The sequence below is a fragment of the Argiope bruennichi genome, chromosome 8 (assembly GCF_947563725.1).
Source record: "Argiope bruennichi chromosome 8, qqArgBrue1.1, whole genome shotgun sequence".
Lineage (NCBI taxonomy): Eukaryota > Metazoa > Arthropoda > Arachnida > Araneae > Araneidae > Argiope > Argiope bruennichi.
In genome coordinates this window covers 27,327,431-27,350,777 of record NC_079158.1, presented here as the reverse complement: position 1 = coordinate 27,350,777, position 23,347 = coordinate 27,327,431, and the positions used below count along the sequence as shown (strand labels likewise).

Here is a 23,347-nt window from a genome sequence, read left to right as displayed (position 1 = left end):
AACTCTTTGACTTGGGAATCAGTCAGGCAACTGGACCACAACTAATTGGACCACAATGGCCTGTAAGTGAATTACAAAACATTGAAAAATTCTTTGAAATGATGTACAGAAATATAAAAAGTTATTGATTTTAATTTCAGTAAGTTCGAGTACACGACCTTTTGAATCAGATAATATTTTAACACAAATTATCCAGAAGATAAGGCAAAAAAAAAAAAAAAAAGGGAAAATATAGAAGCATTGCAAATAGTAATTAAAATAATAATATAATAGTATAATGAGAATAGTTTAATAATAGTATAATAATAATAATATAATAGTATAATGAGAATAGTATAATAATAGTATAATAATGATAATAATATAATAGTATAATGAGAATAGTATAATAATAGTATAATAATGATAATAATATAATAGTATAATGAGAATAGTATAATAATAGTATAATAATGATAATAATATAATAGTATAATGAGAATAGTATAATAATAGTATAATAATGATAATAATATAATAGTATAATGAGAATAGTATAATAATAGTATAATAATGATAATAATATAATAGTATAATGAGAATAGTATAATAATAGTATAATAATGATAATAATATAATAGTATAATGAGAATAGTATAATAATAGTATAATAATGATAATAATATAATAGTATAATGAGAATAGTATAATAATAGTATAATAATGATAATAATATAATAGTATAATGAGAATAGTATAATAATAGTATAATAATGATAATAATATAATAGTATAATGAGAATAGTATAATAATAGTATAATAATGATAATAATATAATAGTATAATGAGAATAGTATAGTAATAGTATAATAATGATAATAATATAATAGTATAATGAGAATAGTATAATAATAGTATAATAATGATAATAATATAATAGTATAATGAGAATAGTATAATAATAGTATAATAATGATAATAATATAATAGTATAATGAGAATAGTATAATAATAGTATAATAATGATAATAATAATAATAGAATAATGAGAATAGTATAATAATAGTATAATAATGATAATAATATAATAGTATAATGAGAATAGTATAATAATAGTATAATAATGATAATAATATAATAGTATAATGAGAATAGTATAATAATAGTATAATAATGATAATAATATAATAGTATAATGAGAATAGTATAATAATAGTATAATAATGATAATAATATAATAGTATAATGAGAATAGTATAATAATAGTATAATAATGATAATAATATAATAGTATAATGAGAATAGTATAATAATAGTATAATAATGATAATAATATAATAGTATAATGAGAATAGTATAATAATAGTATAATAATGATAATAATATAATAGTATAATGAGAATAGTATAATAATAGTATAATAATGATAATAATATAATAGTATAATGAGAATAGTATAATAATAGTATAATAATGATAATAATATAATAGTATAATGAGAATAGTATAATAATAGTATAATAATGATAATAATATAATAGTATAATGAGAATAGTATAATAATAGTATAATAATGATAATAATATAATAGTATAATGAGAATAGTATAAAAATAGTATAATAATGATAATAATATAATAGTATAATGAGAATAGTATAATAATAGTATAATAATGATAATAATATAATAGTATAATGAGAATAGTATAATAATAGTATAATAATGATAATAATATAATAGTATAATGAGAATAGTATAATAATAGTATAATAATGATAATAATATAATAGTATAATGAGAATAGTTTAATAATAGTATAATAATGATAATAATATAATAGTATAATGAGAATAGTTTAATAATAGTATAATAATGATAATAATATAATAGTATAATGAGAATAGTATAATAATAGTATAATAATGATAATAATATAATAGTATAATGAGAATAGTATAATAATAGTATAATAATGATAATATAATAGTATAATGAGAATAGTATAATAATAGTATAATAATGATAATAATAATAGAATAATGAGAATAGTTTAATAATAGTATAATAATGATAATAATATAATAGTATAATGAGAATAGTTTAATAATAGTATAATAATGATAATAATATAATAGTATAATGAGAATAGTATAATAATAGTATAATAATGATAATAATATAATAGTATAATGAGAATAGTATAATAATAGTATAATAATGATAATAATATAATAGTATAATGAGAATAGTATAATAATAGTATAATAATGATAATATAATAGTATAATGAGAATAGTATAATAATAGTATAATAATGATAATAATATAATAGTATAATGAGAATAGTATAATAATAGTATAATAATGATAATAATATAATAGTATAATGAGAATAGTTTAATAATAGTATAATAATGATAATAATATAATAGTATAATGAGAATAGTTTAATAATAGTATAATAATGATAATAATAATAGAATAATGAGAATAGTTTAATAATAGTATAATAATGATAATAATATAATAGTATAATGAGAATAGTATAATAATAGTATAATAATGATAATAATATAATAGTATAATGAGAATAGTTTAATAATAGTATAATAATGATAATAATATAATAGTATAATGAGAATAGTTTAATAATAGTATAATAATAATAATAATAATAGAATAATGAGAATAAATATAGTAATTTTAGACAAAATCGTTTGCCAAATTTCGAGAATCTCCATTTTTTTTGTATTTTCTTGAGTATAAAAATCCATTTTTGGAATCATGTTTGATGTTCATTGAAGGTAATAACTCATAAAAACACTTGTAGTAAGAAAATTTGGTATGTAATCTTGTTACAAAAGTTTAGAGTTTTTATTAAATTTTTAAAAGAAATCTATTCTAGGGAAGTCTGTTTACTATCTATGAACATTTGATAACGAAGGCTCACATGAACAACAAGCTACATAAATAAAATTTGGTATTTGATCATAAAATTCCATACATCTGATAAATTTTTAACCAAATATGTCATTTTTTTCTTCAAAATGCACACTATTTTCAACTAATGACGAAGCTAAGCAAGAAATTTGCTACAGAGTGTAAATTCTATTAGTATATCGACCAAAATGATCTCGGGGGGGGTTTTTTGCTCTGTGAAAGACACCAAATTAACTTTAATTCAGAACTTCAAAGAATCAGAGGGATGGCAGAGTCTATAGTTAAGCATAATACCTCTTAAAATTTTTCGATGAAGTAATGACCTAAGATTTTAATTGCCTGTGAATTTCACAGTATACATTTCTATAAGGATTTTTTTTCAAAAATGATTATTGCTTTGCAATTTTCAATAAATATTAATATCATTACATAATTTATGTAATTATAAATTAGTAATTTATATAGTTATTTAGTATTTATGTTATTACAATTCTAAGCTTAGATTTATAAAAATATAATGATCACTGTGCATTTCATGTCATGTTTTTCAAATGTCACCATTCCGGTATTTCAAATTGCTCTAATACTGTTGTTTATCTATTAGTTAGAAAAACCACTATCTATGAACTTGTAGTGAAATATTGAAAAAATAAATCACAAAATGTTTTGGGATAGCAAATTGGGCAATTCTACCACTACGTTATAAATAAAAACATCTCGATAGAAGAATTTATTAATGCATAAAAAATTAAAGTGGATAAAGAATATTTTCAATAATTGAAAATAATAATTTTCTATTTGTAAAAAATGAATTATCCATTTTTCTTCCGTCAGAAAAAATAAATAACAAGTTTTTTCCTTTTTAAAAAAGGAAATAGTTTTTCCTCACTAATATGTGTGTCTTTGCTATTTAATTTGTAACAATTTTTACTCATTTTAATCTAAAGAGTTAGGAGCATTAAATTAATTAATATAAATAAAATAATAAAAAAAAATTTAAGAGACGAAGTATTAGTCATGGTTTTAATTTCTTGAAATAATCTATTCCGGTTATTTTTATGAAGGGAAAAAAACTACTGAAATAATTTTTATTAAATATTTCCATAGTAAACTTCTATTTACTATTTGCTAAACGACATAAAAAATAATGTCCTTATTTGACTTTTGCGTGCAGTGCGTCTTGGTTTGTGCTAAGTCTTCGTAACAAATTGAAGAGATTCGAACAAAAGAAGTTTAGTTCCTTATCTTTCAGCGATTGCTTTCAAAATTTTATACCAATTTTTAATTGCTATGTCTGGCCTTGAACCAAATTTCATTTATCTATCTTACAGCATTTTTGAGTTATTGTATTCTTAAATATCAGAACTGATACACCGACAGATATTTCGTCATTGGAGTCATTAGCTGTTTTCAATATTTAATGGATATCTGCAATGATGATGTGAAGACGACGTGCTAAAATTCATCAAACTAGCATGATGGATTTGTGAATTATTACATTCACATGTGTATCGATAGATACACAATTTTTTGCAGATTTGATCGAAAATCTAGAACATATCAATAATTTTGATGATAAAACCAAGCACCAAATGCTATCTTCTTAGATGTTTTTATTCTTGAGCTCATATGTGTTAAATACTTTGAAATGAATAACTTTACATTGACGTGGTGAGGAACGTTTCCGTTCAAGTATCGCACTCATTATCCGATAGCTAACTATTGATACTAAAATAGCCCTCACGAAATTTCAAAGTAGGATTTAATCTTTGTTAAATTTAACCTTCCGAATCTTAGCCTAAAGAGGTTTCGCTGGTATAATTTAAAAATTAATGAGCCATTCAGTAAATGGAATATTACCCTAATTTTGAAAGATGAATCTTCACAATCCAAAACCTGAGTGTAACATTTGATAAGAATCTGTACAAGAAGAATATGAGAGTTTCCATGTATTCATAATTCACGTCAAAATATTATAGGACCATAGAATTTGCTAAAAAGTGAGTCAATTAAAATTGATCAAAGTGAATTTCATTTCAAACTTATCCACTTAATTGGTGACATGGAATTAACAGGTTTTATAAAGAAAGAAATACGAGAGATTGAATATTAGGAAGATAATATTTATGGTAGCTAAATGTTTTAAAAATTGTGAATTGGATTCACCTAAGATTTGATCGCCGTTCAAAAAAAAAAAAAAAAAAAAAAAAATCAATACATACACAAACTCTTCAATCGACAACATGGAAAGTGTTGATAAAATTATTATTTGGTTTTAAATCATGCAGTTTATAATTAATATCTGAGATGGGATAGCTTGCAAAGGATGTGCAACGATATTGCGATGGGATGTGGATGAGATTTGATGAGTTTTTTGTTTGTTTCAAATATGAGATTTTTTAATAAACACCCTGCATAATTAGAACGCAACTACAAAAACATATTGCTTGTCTATTAGATATACATCTTTCTTTCCGCTATAATCGAGAGTAAAAACTGGATTACTGAATGCTGAACCTATTTAGATGATCCATGGTGGTGTCATTTCTTTTGCCACTTCTTTTTCATTAAAAAATCACCACTTTCAATTGTTTTATACCAGATTTCTCATGACATACGGAGTCATCTACCGAAGAAATCTCTCACTTGCTCCCATGCTACTAAAACAGCAGCCCCCTTCTCATTTTGGCATGCTTTTAATGCGAATATTTTAAGATGCATTTCTTTTTTTTTAGACATCTGAAATTTTATTTACTTTTAACAGGTACGCTGGAGCCTTCTCTTCTGCTGGCTTCCCTTTCGGAGTTGGAGGAATGGCATACGCCGGTCCTAGAATGGGCTCTTTCGGGGGTTTTGGAAACAACAACCCAACTGGTGCGCAAGTGTTCAATCCTTTCGACATGTTCCGGCAAGATGGTTTTTTCAATCTAATGCCCATGCCATTCGTAGTGCCTGTGCCAATACCATCGTTTCCAGTTTTTAAGAATTGGTACGAAGGGTGAGTAGTAATTTCCTCTTTGCTTTTATATATTTTTTATTTAATTGATCCCTGACATACTTGTAAAAATGGAATCCCGTAATCATCATTTCACTCATTTCCTGTGATGTTAGAGTTTTAAAATTTTGAAAGCTCTGTGTTATCATTGGCTGTACTCTAATTTAATATTATCAGAACTTAGCCAATTTTATAAGAAAACGAGTAAGGGTCATTGTTCCCTAGCAACAAATAAAAATTTTAAACGATTTTAATAAAAAAAATTGTAAAATGAAAAAAAATACTAGATTTTAAAATATCTAAAAAATTGTTTTTTATATTAATGATTCGATTCATAACTTTTTCGAATAAGCATTTTGACATTTTAATTAATTATAAATTTAAGAAGATATCAGCGTTTATTTTTGGTAACCTCAGAATTTTTTGTTGTCTAAAACAGATTTTTATAGCATATTAAAGATAAAACAATTGTGTTTGTAATGATGCCAGTTTAATTTTCCTACAAATCTTTCTTAATTTCAGGTAATTTTTTGAAAATGTTATTTCCAACAATAAATTTCAATGTTGCAGTAAAACTGAAATCAAATATTTAATCGCATGCTTTCTACCATTGTTGTAAACTTCGGAAGAAATTTTTTGTTTATTATCTGCGCAATTTACAGAAAAAAATGAAGCTACATAATAATAAGAATTAGGAGATAAACGAACCAGACAATTAGTTCTTAATAACACTGAGATATCATGGGAGGTTCCTTGATCAAAGTGTTTCATACATATAATGAATAGAACAGGCGTAAGGTTATTAAAGTAACAAGGCTTTAATGCCCTTCACAATTTTATGCTTAAAAATATTTCCTACAGTGATCTGGTACATAAGGGCTTGATTAATTGAATAGAAACATAATCAGTATTCCAGTGAACCAGCTGGTTATTAAAGACGGCTAGTAAAATAATAAAATAAATAACAAGAGATATTTTGATTTTTCCTTTAAAACCACTAACTGACTTGCCCGCCCAGCCAGGAAAGCACGCAAAAAAAAAAAAAAAAAAAAAAAAAAATTGTGAATAATTGGATCTTCGCAACAGCAACATTGGCGGGAACTGTAGTTGAGTCTTAAGGGCCATCACCGGCCAAGGTAAAACCCTTCTCTAAGGAAGTACGTCCCGTCATCGATGGGAGGAGCCAGACCCCCACTTTTTCGTGTACCCACAAGGAGGGCGAGAACCAACCACTATGCCGGAACCTTCTCATCCTCAATTACGAGGGATGAGAAGGTTCCTCAATTACGAGGTGCCAAAGTGGGATTTGTTTTCCTTTTAAAGCTAAATATCATTTGAAAATCATGGTATAAATGTTTATAATAGATAAGACCTAAAGAAAACATTCATTATAAAAACAAAACAATGGGGTGCAAATGTAAAGGGCAGTCATTACAGGGGTCTATTTGTCAGTGATTTAAATTGAAGAAACGGATACACCAAATAAAATGTATAACAAAGGTGTAATGGAATGCAAAAGTATAATCTTACAACAACTAAATGCATTAATAGCATAATTACAAATCGTATGCAGCATGATGGATATATAATGGCAAGTAAGACGCAGTAACAACAACAAACCTCAAAGTTAATGTTCTAAAGATTTAGCGTCTGAAGTTATGCACGCTTTACCTATAGTTATTCAATTAAATATGTCACTGTGATATTGAAAAACTGTATTTCGCTAAAGCCGTCACTACCCTAAGCAATGAACATGTTATGCAAACGTTGAATGCTTGATAGTTTATAGCATTGTGTAACGGGATTTCACTTTATGAGCTTCCAATATCCAGCTTCGAGTATTCGCGTTGGAAGATGTTCTCATGGGTGCCAATCTTTTACACACGAGTAAAAAGAAGTACCAAATATTTATAGCAAGCCATTTGTTTGTGCGGGTGTACAATTATGCGGGACGAATCATTTTGATCCAATGATCAGGTAAATAAACATTTTTACATCAAATTTTGCATTCTCGTATGGAAAATCTAGAGAAAATATTATTAAACGTCAACAAATGTGAACTCAAGATTTTGACGAATCTCGTTTCAGACTTCTTGAAACAGAAAAACACATCTTTGGCGTCATGCTTGTCTAACTGTCTGTGACAAAGATAACTGAAAAAAGCTTTGAGTTAGATGGTTAAAATTTGATTGATGGTCTTCATATTAAATAAGTAGATATATGTCAAATTTTGAACGACATTCATTTGGAGGAAATCTGACTGTCTGAATATGTTAATACCATAACTACAAAACAAAAACAGCTAGATGAATAAAATTTAATCCACATAATAACATTTAAAGTGAGGATACATCTAAAATTTCGAATTAATCCATCATGTTGGGTTGTTTTCAAGTTCGGTCGATACTTTCAAAAACAGTAAACTCATAACTCATAAACGCAGTGAATTAATTGCATGAAATTTCACATGCAATGTTTTTACTTCAATTGTAGTTTTGTGTCAAATTTTGGTTTCAAGTGGGTTAAAACAACTCATCTTAAGCATAAATTTGATTTTTGGGCCCCTATTACTAAGTGCCAGGGATTAATCGCCAAAAAATTGCCAAAGATTGCAAGATAGAATTGTGGTGAAAGCTTATAAGCCAGTTAACAACGTCGCTATCCGAGCAATTGCTTTGGTATCATGGTCGTGTTACTGGACTGCGAACCACAAGGTCCCAGGTTCTATCCTCGCGCATCACAATCAGCTACATTGGTGACATCGGAAGATGAACCTCCAAACTCCGTACAGCTGTTGTGGCGCCATCTACCCACAGCAACTGAAAGTCGTCAAACTCACTTGACACAGCATCAGCAACCACTCGCACACTCGCCATAACGCTTGTCCTACTCTAGTGTGAACAGGCGCATTAGAATCAACCGCTAACACATCACCACTCAACAACCATACCGTTCGACTCGCTGGTGAGAGAGTATGTGGTGAAAGCTTATAAACCAGTTATCAACTACGCTACCCGAGTAATTGCTTTGGTATTATGGTTATGTTACTGGACTGCGAACCATAAGGTGTCCCAGTTCTATCTTGCTCAACACATTCAGCTACAGAATCAGTAAAATGCTAAATTCACTCCAAATATAAATATTTCATTCACATTGTTGGTCATTGCCCCGCTAAGTATTCACAATCTTACCTAAGATCCACTGTTTTATACAGGAGTGGAAGGGGATAATACTTTTATCGGAGTGCATGCGAGATATTTGAGAAAAACCATTCCAGCGGGTTTTGAATTATAACAGAATAACATAAATCGGCTTCTCCCAATAACTGGCCCACTTAAATCATCAAATATTGTATCAAATTTTCAAAATCAAATTTTAATTTTCAAAATCAAAAAGTTGAATCATCACTCCAACTTATAACATAAATACTTATCTTCACAACACGGTGATCACTGACTCAAACATCGAAGCAATTATAAGAGTTGCTAAAATTAATAATAAATTTTAAAAATAAATATAAAGGAAGACAAATCGAATCTAAAACATTATCATGCAACGTTGTTTTAGACAAGAAGTTCGAAAATAACTTATTGATTTATTTTCTTATAAGCAATAGTAATAGCTTTTGGTTTTGCCTCAAACTTTACTGACAGGCTTATAAAAGTACATGTACCGTGAACAGCATCATTTAAGATTGATGAAAATAACAAGTTCAGTTCGTTTTATTTACGAATAAAACGTATTAAATTCGTAAAAATAAATTTATCAGATAATTTATCTCATATTACAGGAAAAGAATTTGGGTTGTATGGTCATTCATTAGACAGAAAAAAAAAAGAAGAAATGTTTGTTTTAGAACTATGTCGATTATGCAGACGAAGGAGAAAGAGGGTCAAAGATGCAACCTCAACATTCCAAACTGTAAACTTTCCATATTGTCATATTTACGACGCATGCGAAAGAACAGTTATTCCACAGGGTAGCGCGGATAAACATTTTTATCATCCACGGCTCATTTTAACATGATAATGATTTTAGGTTGGCATACTTTAAGAAAAACGCGGTAAGTGCATGATGTATAATTAGAGAGATACCAAACTTTCAAGCAATTAAATTTGAATTCGTATTTAGAATAACATTCCAAAAACAAACAAACAAAATATGTTAACAAGAAATAGTTAAAAAATTTTTAATATCAAAATTTAGGTAAGTCTTAAAAATGGATTAATATTAATAAAGAAAATTAGCACTATTGTAAAATTAATTTTTTGAATTTTAAAGTAGTGTAAAAATGGTTTTCATATAAAAAATCATGCTCCAACGGGGAAAATAGTAACTTTCAATTAAATTTTAATTAGTAAAAATATAATAAATATTTTAAGGAAGTCCTTTTTTAGTGGAACTTAAGAAGTAATTACGTGCCAAATTTGGTATCTTTAGATCCAAAGATCTGCCCTGTTGAATGTTTCGCACGATTTTTGCATCAAGCAATTACCGATAATATGTCTTTTAAAATCATTTTTATTTGAAAGGCACAGAAATTCTTACGATATTTACTTTTCCAAGCAATGTTAAATAGCAAAATTATTCATGGTTATTTTATTTTACAAAGCTAATCCCTTGAAAATGATTTAGGACCAATAAAGAAATATAAATTCTAATTTGGTTTATTTTCCTCTTAGCTGAATTACAAATATCATATTCTTTATTTAAAAAAATATAAAATAATAATCACTTATATAACATGGCATTTTATGCTTTACTGATTTTTCAAATCTGCAATTAAATTAATTATGCAAATTATATATTAACTATGATAATAGAGCAAATATATAAAGGAAATGAACCTGACAATATTTTTACAAAATATCTTGTTATATTTATATCTCGACAGGGTTTTCACCTTATTAAAGTCTTTTATGTCTTAAAACATGATATTGCCTATTAAATCCTGAAGAAAATTGTGTGCGATTACGATACAAAAGTATTGAAGTTATGTTTGTTTTTATTAGTAATTTTGTTTATAATAAATAATATCCAATGAAATCAACGGAAGTCGATTCCATGTTAATTTATCCAAACATGTTTTTTTAAACTTAATTTGATGGTATGAAGTTGATACTTATAAACTGAAACAGATCACTCAAGAATGTAATGAGCTTGAACGATAAAATTTGGTTCATAGACTTTTAACTAAAGTTGAGATTTATATTAAATTTTGTGCGAATTTTATTAAGGAAAAGTCTTTCTGCCTGTCCGTCTATAATAATATTTAAAATAAATAATTAAAAATTAGAATACAAAGTTAAAAAATGCAAAGAGGCAATATGATGTAGAATATGCTTTTACTCTTAAACCTGTAGGTGTGTATCTAAGTTTGGGCCAATCCGTCGACAAACTGACAATTTGTTCGTCTGGATATGGGTGCACAGATGAGAGTAATAACTGAAAAACACAACAATTAAGATAAAATTTGATATATCGTTCTGTTTGATATGCTTCAAGTATTTTCAGCTAATTTTGTAACAATTACCAAGCGTATTTAATAAACTGCTTGTCAAAATGAACCCTTTCATAAGTAACTATTCTTTTCTACTATCCTCCAAGTGTCAGCTTGACAGATACCGTAATGCATCACAAATTTGAAGTTGATATCGTTCTTTATAGGTTTCCGTATAAACTTTTGAAAACTATCCACTTAAAACAACAGCCAGGCTGTAAATAATAATATCCTTCCAAATTTAATTCAGAGAAAAAAATTTCTTCAAAAGTAGTCGATTCTTTCAAGTGTAAGATATTTTTTAAAAATGCAATTATTTGTCATATATATAGATCTGGTATCAACGAACTCCAAATGTTCATGATACCAGAAATACTAGAAATTTCATGCACAGCTGTTATCGCTAGTGAAGAGCGCGGGAAATAAACTTGAACCATCTACCTAGATAGTGGAAGTGATATTTGTTAGCATAATATTCCTCAACTTCTAACTTCCTTTTTTTAGAGCATTATCAAAGTTTTCCTGATACATTCGGGATTCCAGTTTTTTTCTCTCTTTGAAAGTAATAAAAATTATTTACATCTGCAAATAATGTAATATCAGGTATTTTATTTATTAGAATAAAATATTTTTTTTAGTTAATTTATACATTTTAAACCAAAATGAGACCTGTTAACGGAAAACTTTCTGAGTGGTGTAGTTCTAAGTAGCGTGGGAATTGGTACGTGATATTATTCAATGCAAAAAGTCCATCACCTAATGGGTATTTTGTAAGATTTTATAAATCCTTCGAAATTATATGAGACGTAAAGGGTTTCTCATAAAGGATCCATATCGTTAAAAAAAATGCTCAGATTGACAACCATAAACCATGATTTAAAGAAGTAAGAAGGAGAATGTAGTTTAAAATCTACAGGTAATTTTTGAAAAATAAAAATTAATCGAATAAATGAATCTACAATTTAAAAGAAACAGTAAAGCAACGATCCATTAGACTATGAAAGTATTGGAACAGGTAAGAAGAAGCAGTTCTGTGTCTTAGATCCCTGAAAAACCGTAAACAGCGACAAAGAGTTTTGTGCTTTCAAAGCTATTAGAATCTAAACTTTGAAAATTGGTAATGAGTTTAGTTACTCAATTAGTTCTGATTGAACTCATAAAGATTGCTACTGGTGAAAAAAACTACTTGAATTTTAACTTTGTTAATTTAAATGCGTTTAATAATGTTTTCTTATTTTAATAATTTAATCTGTTCTTTATTTTAATAAAATAAGAGGATTTTATATAAAATTGGATTAATATTTGTATTTATGTTTATAGGAAATTCATGCGAAATGTTACTTTGATTCCTCATTCACAAAATTCAATTCAAAGCTACATGCGCGGAATAACCAGCCGTTGAGGGTATTGCCATGCAAATATACTTTTTAGAAAATCGATTATTTTGAAAAAGTAAAATGATTGAACAGAAATCAACAAATTGGTGGTTTCTACTAGTTTCAGTTAATTGAAAATTCGTCAGTGAAAATCATTACTGAATTTACTATTACAAATCTCTCTTAGATGCTCGGAATTCCATTTTCCCCTACACCTAAACGAAATCACAGCAACATGATTCGAAGTAGAAGAAACAGATGGATCATTATGAGTTGTCAAAATGATATGTCAGTATTTTGATTGATTTAATACAACGAACAAACGAAGTGTAAATACGGATGTTGCTTCTAGAATAATGTTTGATAAAGCCAGTTTGAATTTGGATTTCTTAATTGGATTATTTGAGAAACAGCAGCGAGGTAGAATACCATTGTTTTGTTTGGTGCAATGCAGTACCTATCTCATGTTTGCATTGTATCTTTAATTAAATTCGAACTCATGCACGGCCTACACGTGCCCGTCAACAGGGGAGTAAAATAAGGCGGGTGATTCACCCTGATTAGACAGCTGTGACTCGAGTTCCTATTTAGCAGGTGATACAACACTGATTATTTTGTCCAACTTCGTAGACATTTGCCTATACATGGTTTTGGAACCAAAATGGATTCATAAATAATCCCTTGGATAGTAAATCTTACTTTGCAGCAGATTTTAGATTCCGTATTTGATTTTAGTTATAAATTCTATATATAAATCCTCGTGAAATGCATCTATCCTTCTTAAGTATTATGATTTAATATGATCAGCGTAGCTTATTAAACCACTGGATCTTTTTTCCTTCTAAATTTATCGCGTGCCAGGGAACGTTTTATATAAGTAAATAAAAATATAAGTAAATAAATATTTATATAAACAAATAATATATGATAATAATAATATAATTATATAAGTAAATAAATAATTTAAATTTACTTAAGTTTACTCAAAAGTAAATTAACCTTAAGCACAATTTTATATCAGAAATTTATTCTAATCATTTATGAATAAGACAAATTCCAGTGCAGAAACAGATTTTGGATTTTATTTCAACCATTTTTGCTTTATCATACATCGAGATGCAATATATAGAGACTAAGTGACGTACTGGTTAAAAATAAAAACAAATAAAGTTCTCAAACTTGAATTTTGACATTTCATACCATTTTGAGACCAAAAAAGTATTTTAAAATCAAATTTTTGTAACCGTATGTATAAACACAATAAATAACAATCTAAACGATTTGGCATGTAATCTTCATAACAAATTATTACTAATAAGTTTTGTTCATATTTAATATATGCAAGTAATGAAAAAGGTTTTATTTTTTGTATTTTTCTAAAGTTTTATTCATTTGTAAGTGATTTAATTTTAATCGATTTTATCCACAATAACACCATTGAATGTGTTTGCTCTGTAGTGTGATATGATGTTATTTTGTATGAATGAGATTAATATAATTATAGTATAAGATATTCATTCATAAAAATATTAAAGAGCAATAGCAAGCCAATTCCAAGAAAATGGACTTCAAACTTTTGACATAACTTATATATTAATAAGTTATCGCAAGCTTTAAGCGGTCAACCAGCATAGTTGTCAATGTGCTTTTTTCATATTCATGAAATCAAGGTTTATATTATTATGAATGAATATTTTAAAGACAAACTATCATTATATTAAATCTCACTAGTAACTCAACCCTTGTAACCCTCACTAGTAACCCTCTCCTTGTCCTACTCTCATCTTCCACTGTCTATCGCATACACTCATATACATTAATAGACAGCCAGGGAAAGACAAAATTTTATTATCGATAGCAATTGGAAATGCTATGCTTATATAATAGAATATAATTATAATTATATAATAGAATAATATTATAATTATATAATAGAATTAATTTAAATTATCTTTGGCTCTTTGCTATAAATAACATTCGTATATGGAATTATCCGAGAAAATCAAAGAGAAAATTTCAACAATTTTTTAAAAATAAACATCATTAATTAAAAAAATAAACAGGAAAATTCTATTCTTCCATTTTTACGAAAATCAGCGATTCTTTTTCTTGATACACAGTATGGTGGCATTTACAATGATTGTATAGTCTTATTTTAAGCTTCTGACTGGAATTTAAATAAATCAATGATTATTATATTCTAGGAAGTGTCATATTTTGCGAATCGATTTATTTCAATGAATTCTAATAAAAAAATAATAATGTGTTTACGCAAATTATGTGCAAAGAATCGCCAAAAAAGAATAAAATGGCGCCAAAAAGAATAAAATAGAATTTTAGACAACAAATAAGAGGTTCACAAAAGTGAAACGTATGATGTATTCTTCAATCATTGAAAACTTCATTGAAGTTCTATGTGTTATATGACCTTATTTCATTTACGGATTGTTTTTATATTTTCTTTTGTATAAATAATCTGCCTCTACTAAGTTCAATGAAGGCTATATAATCTGAAACATCGGGTAATTTTTTTTTTTTAAATTTGCAAATACTTCTGATATATTAATTTAATAATTAGATGTAAGACACATTTATTTCACATTTTTCTAAAGTTTCATAAAAGTTAGAAATAAAAGTTGCAAACTTTAATGTACTTCAACTCCAATATTGAAATTAAAAAATAAATGAAATATAATAACAAGACACTGGGAAAAAAGGCTGTCTGTTGTAATCATTTAGGTCAATGGCAAGTCAATGGATCATCAGTTTGCTGATGGTTATCGATTTCCGTAGTTGAAGGAACTCTTTCTGCTTAAAAATAAACATTTATATCTTCTGAAAATTATCAGTTATTACGTAAACCTGGAAACTAAATTTTAGAGCGGCATTCCAAACAAGGCAAAAATTATTTGGCTGTAGTTTATTCTTTTTTTATGCTCTATCATTAACAATATAATATGGAGTAGTCGTTTAAAGTGTATGGATTTGAATTTAGTTTCAGGTATTTTCATTATTTTTAATCAAATGATTGTAGATTTGAAGATCATTTGAATTGGAAACAGTTACAAAAATAAATAAATAAATAAAATCTTGATTCAAAATTAAATATCTTTTGCTCCATCTTTCAAATAAATTGTCATTATATTTTATTGCTATATTCTGTTGAAACGCTGTAAGCCACAATCATAGATTTGAGCACGGTTTTTGTTAATTCAGATTAAATTATAATTATAGATTTATATTAAAATCGAAACAAATATTTATTAGATTTTTGTATTTACAGAGAAAACGTATGCAAGGAAGAAAAGATTCTGAATACTCAGATGCCAGATGATGTCATCCCAGATGATTGGAAGGACGACATGCCGAATATAAACACTGATTTCAGTCATGAACAAGAAACCTGCAAAGGAACCGACAAGAAATATGTCTGTGTGAAAAGGTACTTGCAAAAATTAAACGTTCTTTTTTTTCAAGTATTTTAATCCATCCTTAAAATTTCTAAAAGTAAATTTAACCTTTTGCAAAATTATGTTTTAAGAAATAATCAACCATATATGAATGAATTAATAAGAAGAAATTATATTTTATTATTGTTTGAATATTAGTTTGTAGGTTTGTGGAAGTAAGTACCTTGATAATCGACCCCTCCACATTCGAATGAAAGAATATTGGATTTACGAAAACAGATCTAATTTAATGACCATTTTGCCTTATTTTACAATATTAACTTTATCTATAGCATATCGAAATCGAAATTAAGTTTTAAGATATTCTTCTTTTATTTGAGTTTCTTCTTTTATGGTAGCCTCTAAGATACAGTGGCAGCTTTTTTTTAATAGTTGAATGAATCAAGATGTTAAGAAAAAGAGAGATTTCAATTTAAAATTATTTCACATATGAGAAAACATTTCCTAATTTTATTTCAATAGCCAATTTCTATATCTTAAAAAGACTAGCATAGAGTTTCAATAGAAAAGATGTTTTAAATGAACTAAAACAATAATATTTTTTACTGTCTGTGATCAATAAATGAATTGTTGAAACAAATTACGTAATATAAATTCTTATACAGTTTCCCAATTGTATTAATCATATTTTGCAAAACACTTTTGCTACAAATTAAATTAAAAACATCAAATTAAAACATAAAAATTAAAAACATCAAATTAAAACATAAAAATTAAAAACATCAAATTAAAACATAAAAATTAAAAACATCAAAAGTTTCATTGCTCTACGATCAAAATTGACCGAGTTGTGAAGCTTCGGATCAACAGATGTATCAAGAAAATGTAATATGCAGATAGAATGACCTTCCTGGATGATATTTAAAATCGTCTGAATTCGTATGAAATTGTAATTTTCAAATTTCAGAATAAAATCAGTTTTAATTGCAGAAGGGAAAAATTAAGAGGACTGAAAAGCTATACAAAAATTAAGATTTCGTAATTTTTTCAGCAATGCAGTTACTCCTCAAACAACATAAGATATAATTATTCATTTCAACATTTTTCCAATAGGAGATATATAGTTACCTCTAACTATTTATACATAAGCTATTGTGTGAAGATTAGAGTGGAAATACTACTACAGGAGTTATTTATTTATCCAAAGATACAGTTTTTATAATTTCTCTATTTCAGAATTTTTGTAGAAATAAACTTCTTTGCCAAATATAGTTTCAATACAAATATATCTTCAATATATTATAAAAATTTACAGCTTTTAAAATAATATAAAATTTAAGCGGAAAAGTCAGACTTCTTGTCTGAGCAAATTTAAAAAAATGCAGAGGCGAGTCCTTCACCAACGAAAGGGGCGCCATTTCTCAGAAATCGTTATACCAAACGATTGATGGGAATTCTTTCCGTCACAAATAGCTAACTGCATTAGCCTCGTTTGCGAGCAACTGATTCAATTAATCTCAGATTCAGAGGGAATACACATTACATTAACTTTGTTTTGTTGACTGCTCACAATATTTAACTAACACAAATGTTATCTAATGACCGAGATCGGATTAAGACTTTGCAAAGGCTTATAAACAATGCAAATCCAAGATCCTGCTTCATGAACTTTCAGAACCACATTTTATTTATTAATTTTAATTTGATACGTATGATCAGATTTACATACTAAATCTGATGACAAACTAAAATAATAAATATAAAGCCAGATTTAATTGAGCTTGACAGAGAGATTTAGCTTCAATAACTCTTTTATAGAAAATTAAAATCGACTTTTTACAAAATAATAAATGATGTTATAAAACTTTAAAAATATAATCTAAATTCTCTAACCCAAAGTTTACTAGAATTGTGAGTCTAACTAGAAAGTAGATTGGACACCACATGCATTTATAAGAGATTTTTAAAATGTTAGAAGAAAATTTTAAGAATAATATTTTACGATATAAACGTTGCTTGATTTTAAAAATATGTACGAGTACACGGCTCTAATAAATAAAATTAAAGCAAACGATTTAATTACTTTGAAAATAATGCTAATAAACTAATAAAATATATATATCGAATTCTCCAATGCTATGGCTCTCCTAGGCAATTATCTACTTTGTCCATCTGATTATTATGCTATGATAACGACATAAATTAATTATTTACAACTGTGAAAACAACAGCGGCCTACAAACTGAAGTCTGGACTGGGGTACATCATCAAAAAAAAAAAGCAAATGAAAGTTTTGAAAAAACTTACCTTTTTCAAAAATATTGATGGCAGCAATTTAACTATTTCAACCTTATGTCAATAGGGTTTACATTAGAATTTTTTTATAATTTTTTTAAATGCTTTTCTTTTTGGTTTGCTAAGAAATTGTTTTAAAATATGCATGTATGTATGTATGCCTATCATATAAAGTCTTCAATTAATCAAATTTATTTAGGTTTTCACTCCTTGTTAGTTTCCAGAATTTTTTAAAAAAAGGATCGCACCTGGTTTCTATATAAATTGCAAAAAGTCTATTTTTTATTTGAACGAATGAATTAATTAATAGAATGCATTTACAGGATGCTTTGTTTCAACGAATATCTTATATGGCTTTAAAGTATGAGTTATTTATCCCGAATAATTAATTATGGAATTGTACACTTAATTGTGTTTGTTTGCAGGTGCAAGCGCAACTAGTGTTTCTGTTTGCCGTATAATCAAAATCATTTTAAAGTAGTGACGAGCGTTTGGTTGAGATCAGAATAACAATATTCATACTATTAATGGATGCGTTTTTCCTGTTCCATATAAATACACTTTAACGTGCATTTCACACTAAAAGAAAAAAATATCAGCAAGATATCTGACTGTTTTAGTAAGATAATCTCATAGAAATAGCATATTACAAATTTATACTATCAAAAGAATGGGACAAAGTAATAAATAAAGAATCAATTAGGTACTTTTGTTAATATATGAAATATTAACGCTAATTATTCTATCAATGTTATTTCCTAGCATATTATAATGTTGCTTTTAATTGAAAAAAATCATATTTAAAGGAAAAATACTTTATTGCGCATGCGCATAATTGATATCTATCTCGTTATCTCACAAAATGCTCCCATTACTTGCAAATAGCGATGAGTATGCATAAAAAAACATTGAAAACAACATAGAAACTGATTATTTCCCATTTTTATTTGTAGAGTGAATGATCAATAATAAATAAAAGCATATGCAACGGAAATCGCTTTGCATTACGCATGCGCATAACCCATATCTATCATTTTACCTCACAAAATGCTCCCATTACTTGCAAATTGCGATGAGTTTATATAAAATACACACACACTGTAAACAAAACAGAAACTCATTATTTGGCATTTTTATTTGTAGAATGACGCTCAATAATGAATAAAAGCATATGGAAAGGAAATCACATCCCATGTAGCACAAATTGTTGTACATTATTATACAATATTGATTTATATTATATTATTCAGTATTCAATAATATTGTACAAAATTGCGAATAATGTTTAAGATCATGCAATATTGTACAATACAGATGTGCTACTTGGGATTGTACTGTGCACGCGCATAATCCGTATTTATGTCATCATCTCTCAAAATGCTTCCATTACTTGCAAACAGCGACGAAACTATATCAAAAAAATATTGAATACACAGCAGAATCTGATTATTTTCCATTTTTATTTGTAGAGTAATGGGCAATAACGGAGAAGCACAGATAAAAGCCACCAAATATGAATGTTGTCACGGATTTGTTCGAGACCCTACTGGCAATCCTGGTTGCATCGAAAGTAAGTTTCTAAAACTGTTATACTGATTAATTTGATATATTAATAATTATTCAACAAACAGACAAATTATTTGTTGCTTGTAAAAAAGATTACAATAATACCCTGATTATCCTAAACAAAAGAAGATCGGTCGATTTGGATATGCTGAAATTCGGATGAGTGTATATTACACAAAAAGTAAATTACAAAAGCAACTGAAATATTTTTTGGTTGAAATAAGATTATCAAAATTAAGTTGCAGAATATTGAATAATTCTTAATGCTATAAAATGTACACAAAAGCAAGAGGATAAATTAAATTATTTTAAAAAGTTCATCATTTATATATGCATTAAAATTACATTGAGATAATAGAATATATTTATACTTTATTTTAAACTATAAAAATAAATTCCTATGGTTGTGAAAAAAAGTGTCAAGTCTAGTGACCCATTGTTATTTTTCCCAATTTCAACCTTTTTACATTCTGCCTTTTCTTCTCAAAATAATTTCAGCTAATTGAAAATTTGTAAAGTTAAGAAGCATGCAAATACAAACAAATTTAATCTGAAAATTATTTATATTTAATAGATATAAATCTATTTTTATGAGCAATTTTTCTAGTAATTTTTTATTAATTCCAATATTAATATGCTCAGTGAAATTTTTTAGGTTTTTCTATGCATTAACATTTTTATGAGCAATTAGTTAGTGAAGATTAATACTGATATGATAAAAATTAATTTATTATGCATTTGCCACTTGTTTGTTTTAATAAATAATAGATACAAATTACAAATACGTCAACTAATGTTGACGTATTTGTTGCTGAGGTATTAATAAGTCATTTCTGAGAAGCTGTCATAATGTCATCATCAGTTACAATTTCTTGTTAAATTCATTTAACAAGGTTAACAAGGTTTCAGGTTACATTTCATAAACTACATTCAATCGAATAAATTTTTTTTTTCAATTTTTGTTGTGAAAACCTTTTTCTGAGTTAAAGAATGATGCTAGATACCATGTTACGAATACACTCAACGTGATAAATACATTTGGCACTCATTATTAGGATTTATTTGTGTTGAAATTGCTGTTCACAGGAGTTAAGTTATCATAATCCTAATTTTATTCATTTTGAGGTTTTTATCTATTTATATTATCTTTGGTGCATTTCCAAATAGGTAAAATGTCGTAGCTATAGGTCATAGATAGGTTGAAAAAAATAGCCATTCTCAATAAATAAGCAAATAAAATACTAAATGCAGTACACTGCTTTCAGGAACTCCTTTTGATTTCCTTGTAAGGTTTTAAAATTCTAATTACAATAGTTAGATAGGTATAAAAATATTAATTGCCAAAAATTTCTGAATTTCGCTTCAATATTATTTGCATTTTGTTCTTCAGATCTATCCAAACGAGCGATTGGATATAACTTTAGGGAAGTATAACAAATATCAGTTACCAAAGAATTTCTGAATTTCGTCTTGCTATTACTCTCAATTCGTTATTTAAGTTTGTAGTCTCAACGATTCACTGTTAATATAGATAGATGTAAACAACTATGAATTGAAATTTTTTTTAAAAATTCGTGTTGGTTTTGTTTGTAATTCTTTTTTAAAAAAATTAATCCGAATTTCATTTGATGAACAAAAGTCTCATTGCTGTGATACTCTAAGAAGATCACTTAAATGTTAAAATCTGCCTTGTTCAAATAAAATCATTTACATTTTACGAGTTTTGAAAATAAGTTTTCAGGAAATTGACTTTGATCAAGCGAAGGTTTCATGATTCTATTACATTTTCTTAATTTTAAAGAATCAGAACTACAAAGTTCTACAAATTAATGTAATAGCTTATACTTTTTATGTTACTTTAATTTTTATATTAGACCTTTAAATTATAATTAAAAATATTTTTGAAATTTTAATCTTTGAATTAAGGGTAATGGCGTATCAAATTTTTAAACCCAATTAAAGGAACTATATACAAATCTAGAGTTTCTGGGAATATATTGTGGATATTTTGTATTAAAACTGCTATTAAAAGTGTTATCTAATACAAATAAATTCATTTACCTCACTGTAAATGCAGTTGTATGAAGCGTTTTTCTTTTTTAAATGGTTAAATAATATCCATTAATTATTCAATAGTCATTGAAATATTAAAAGAATGGTGATACCATTAAAGCATCTGTCAATTCCAGAATTGTTAAATATGCCATTTTTTTGTATGATACTTATTAACATGCTATGCTTTATTTGTTGCTTTTGTGACTTAAATTATTTGCTTTTCTATTGTATTAATCAGTTAATTGTGTCTAACAATATTTGCTTTAAATTATATGCAAATTTAATAATTCTTGCTATGCATTTTAAAGTGATTCATGTTTAATAACAGATGGATAAATTTTATAGAAATTATTTTAAGTCTCGTTGTAATAGTTTTGTCCGAATTGTGCAAAATTATACCGCGAGACTTAAAAAAAATCTCTCTATACTAATTTCTTGGAGTTATATTATTTTGCATATCATTTTCCAAATATTATGCATATCATTTTCCAAATAATCATGCATCACGTTATACATTGCAATTTCGAGGTACATTCGTCCGTTAAAGGTATATCTTTGTTATATTTTATCGAAATGCGCTGTAGCTGAAAGAGATAAGATCATCATCAGCTTTTGAAATGGAACACACACAAATGTTTGATCAATATTTTGAATGTTTTTCTGTTTGAACTGTAAGAAGTTTTTATATTCATTTTTTGAAATGGTTAGAAGGATTACATGTAGAGACGGGATCAGTAATTTGAGTTAATGTTTTTCTATTCAAACTTATTAAATGATCATTATTAATTTTAGAATAACCTAAAAACAGAGAGATGAGACCAGTATTTTGTATAATGAGTGTACTTTTAAAGCTGTATTAAAATACCATAATCATTTACGAAAGGGTCAACTCTTTAAATACGCAGATAATAGGCCAATACTATAAACGACCGATTTTCTTTTGGAGCTGTATGAAATTTCCATTATCAGTTTGTGAAATTTAACTGTGAAATGCCAAGAGATTAACCATCATTTTGAATAATCGGCTTTCTATTTACTTTCTCGTATACGTAGCATAGAGAAAGTATAGTAATCGTCAAACAATTCGAACTCGAGATTTCGACGAATCTTCATGTATTAGAACTCCTTGAGTTGGAAAAATACATTTTTGGAAAATTTCCATCTTTCTATGATAAAAATAATTCTAACACACTTTGAGCTATGGCGTTGAAATTTGATATGCGGTCTTT

The 23,347-nt window shown here is 26.8% G+C and overlaps 2 protein-coding genes across 2 annotated transcripts in view; one reads left to right on the top strand and one right to left on the bottom strand.

The window, feature by feature from the left end:
* Nucleotides 1-23,347, top strand: part of LOC129980809 (transforming growth factor-beta-induced protein ig-h3-like) — a 63,286-nt gene that overhangs the window by 4,615 nt on the left and 35,324 nt on the right. The window contains exons 2-4 of the mRNA XM_056091192.1: nucleotides 5,686-5,919; nucleotides 16,076-16,234; nucleotides 19,967-20,067. Of these exons, the coding sequence (XP_055947167.1) occupies nucleotides 5,686-5,919; nucleotides 16,076-16,234; nucleotides 19,967-20,067 (494 nt within the window). The remainder of the gene's footprint in view (nucleotides 1-5,685; nucleotides 5,920-16,075; nucleotides 16,235-19,966; nucleotides 20,068-23,347) is intronic.
* The window catches only part of LOC129980810 (stathmin-like), a 154,468-nt gene that overhangs the window by 115,783 nt on the left and 15,338 nt on the right, over nucleotides 1-23,347 (bottom strand). The gene's annotated exons all lie outside the window — the stretch shown is intronic.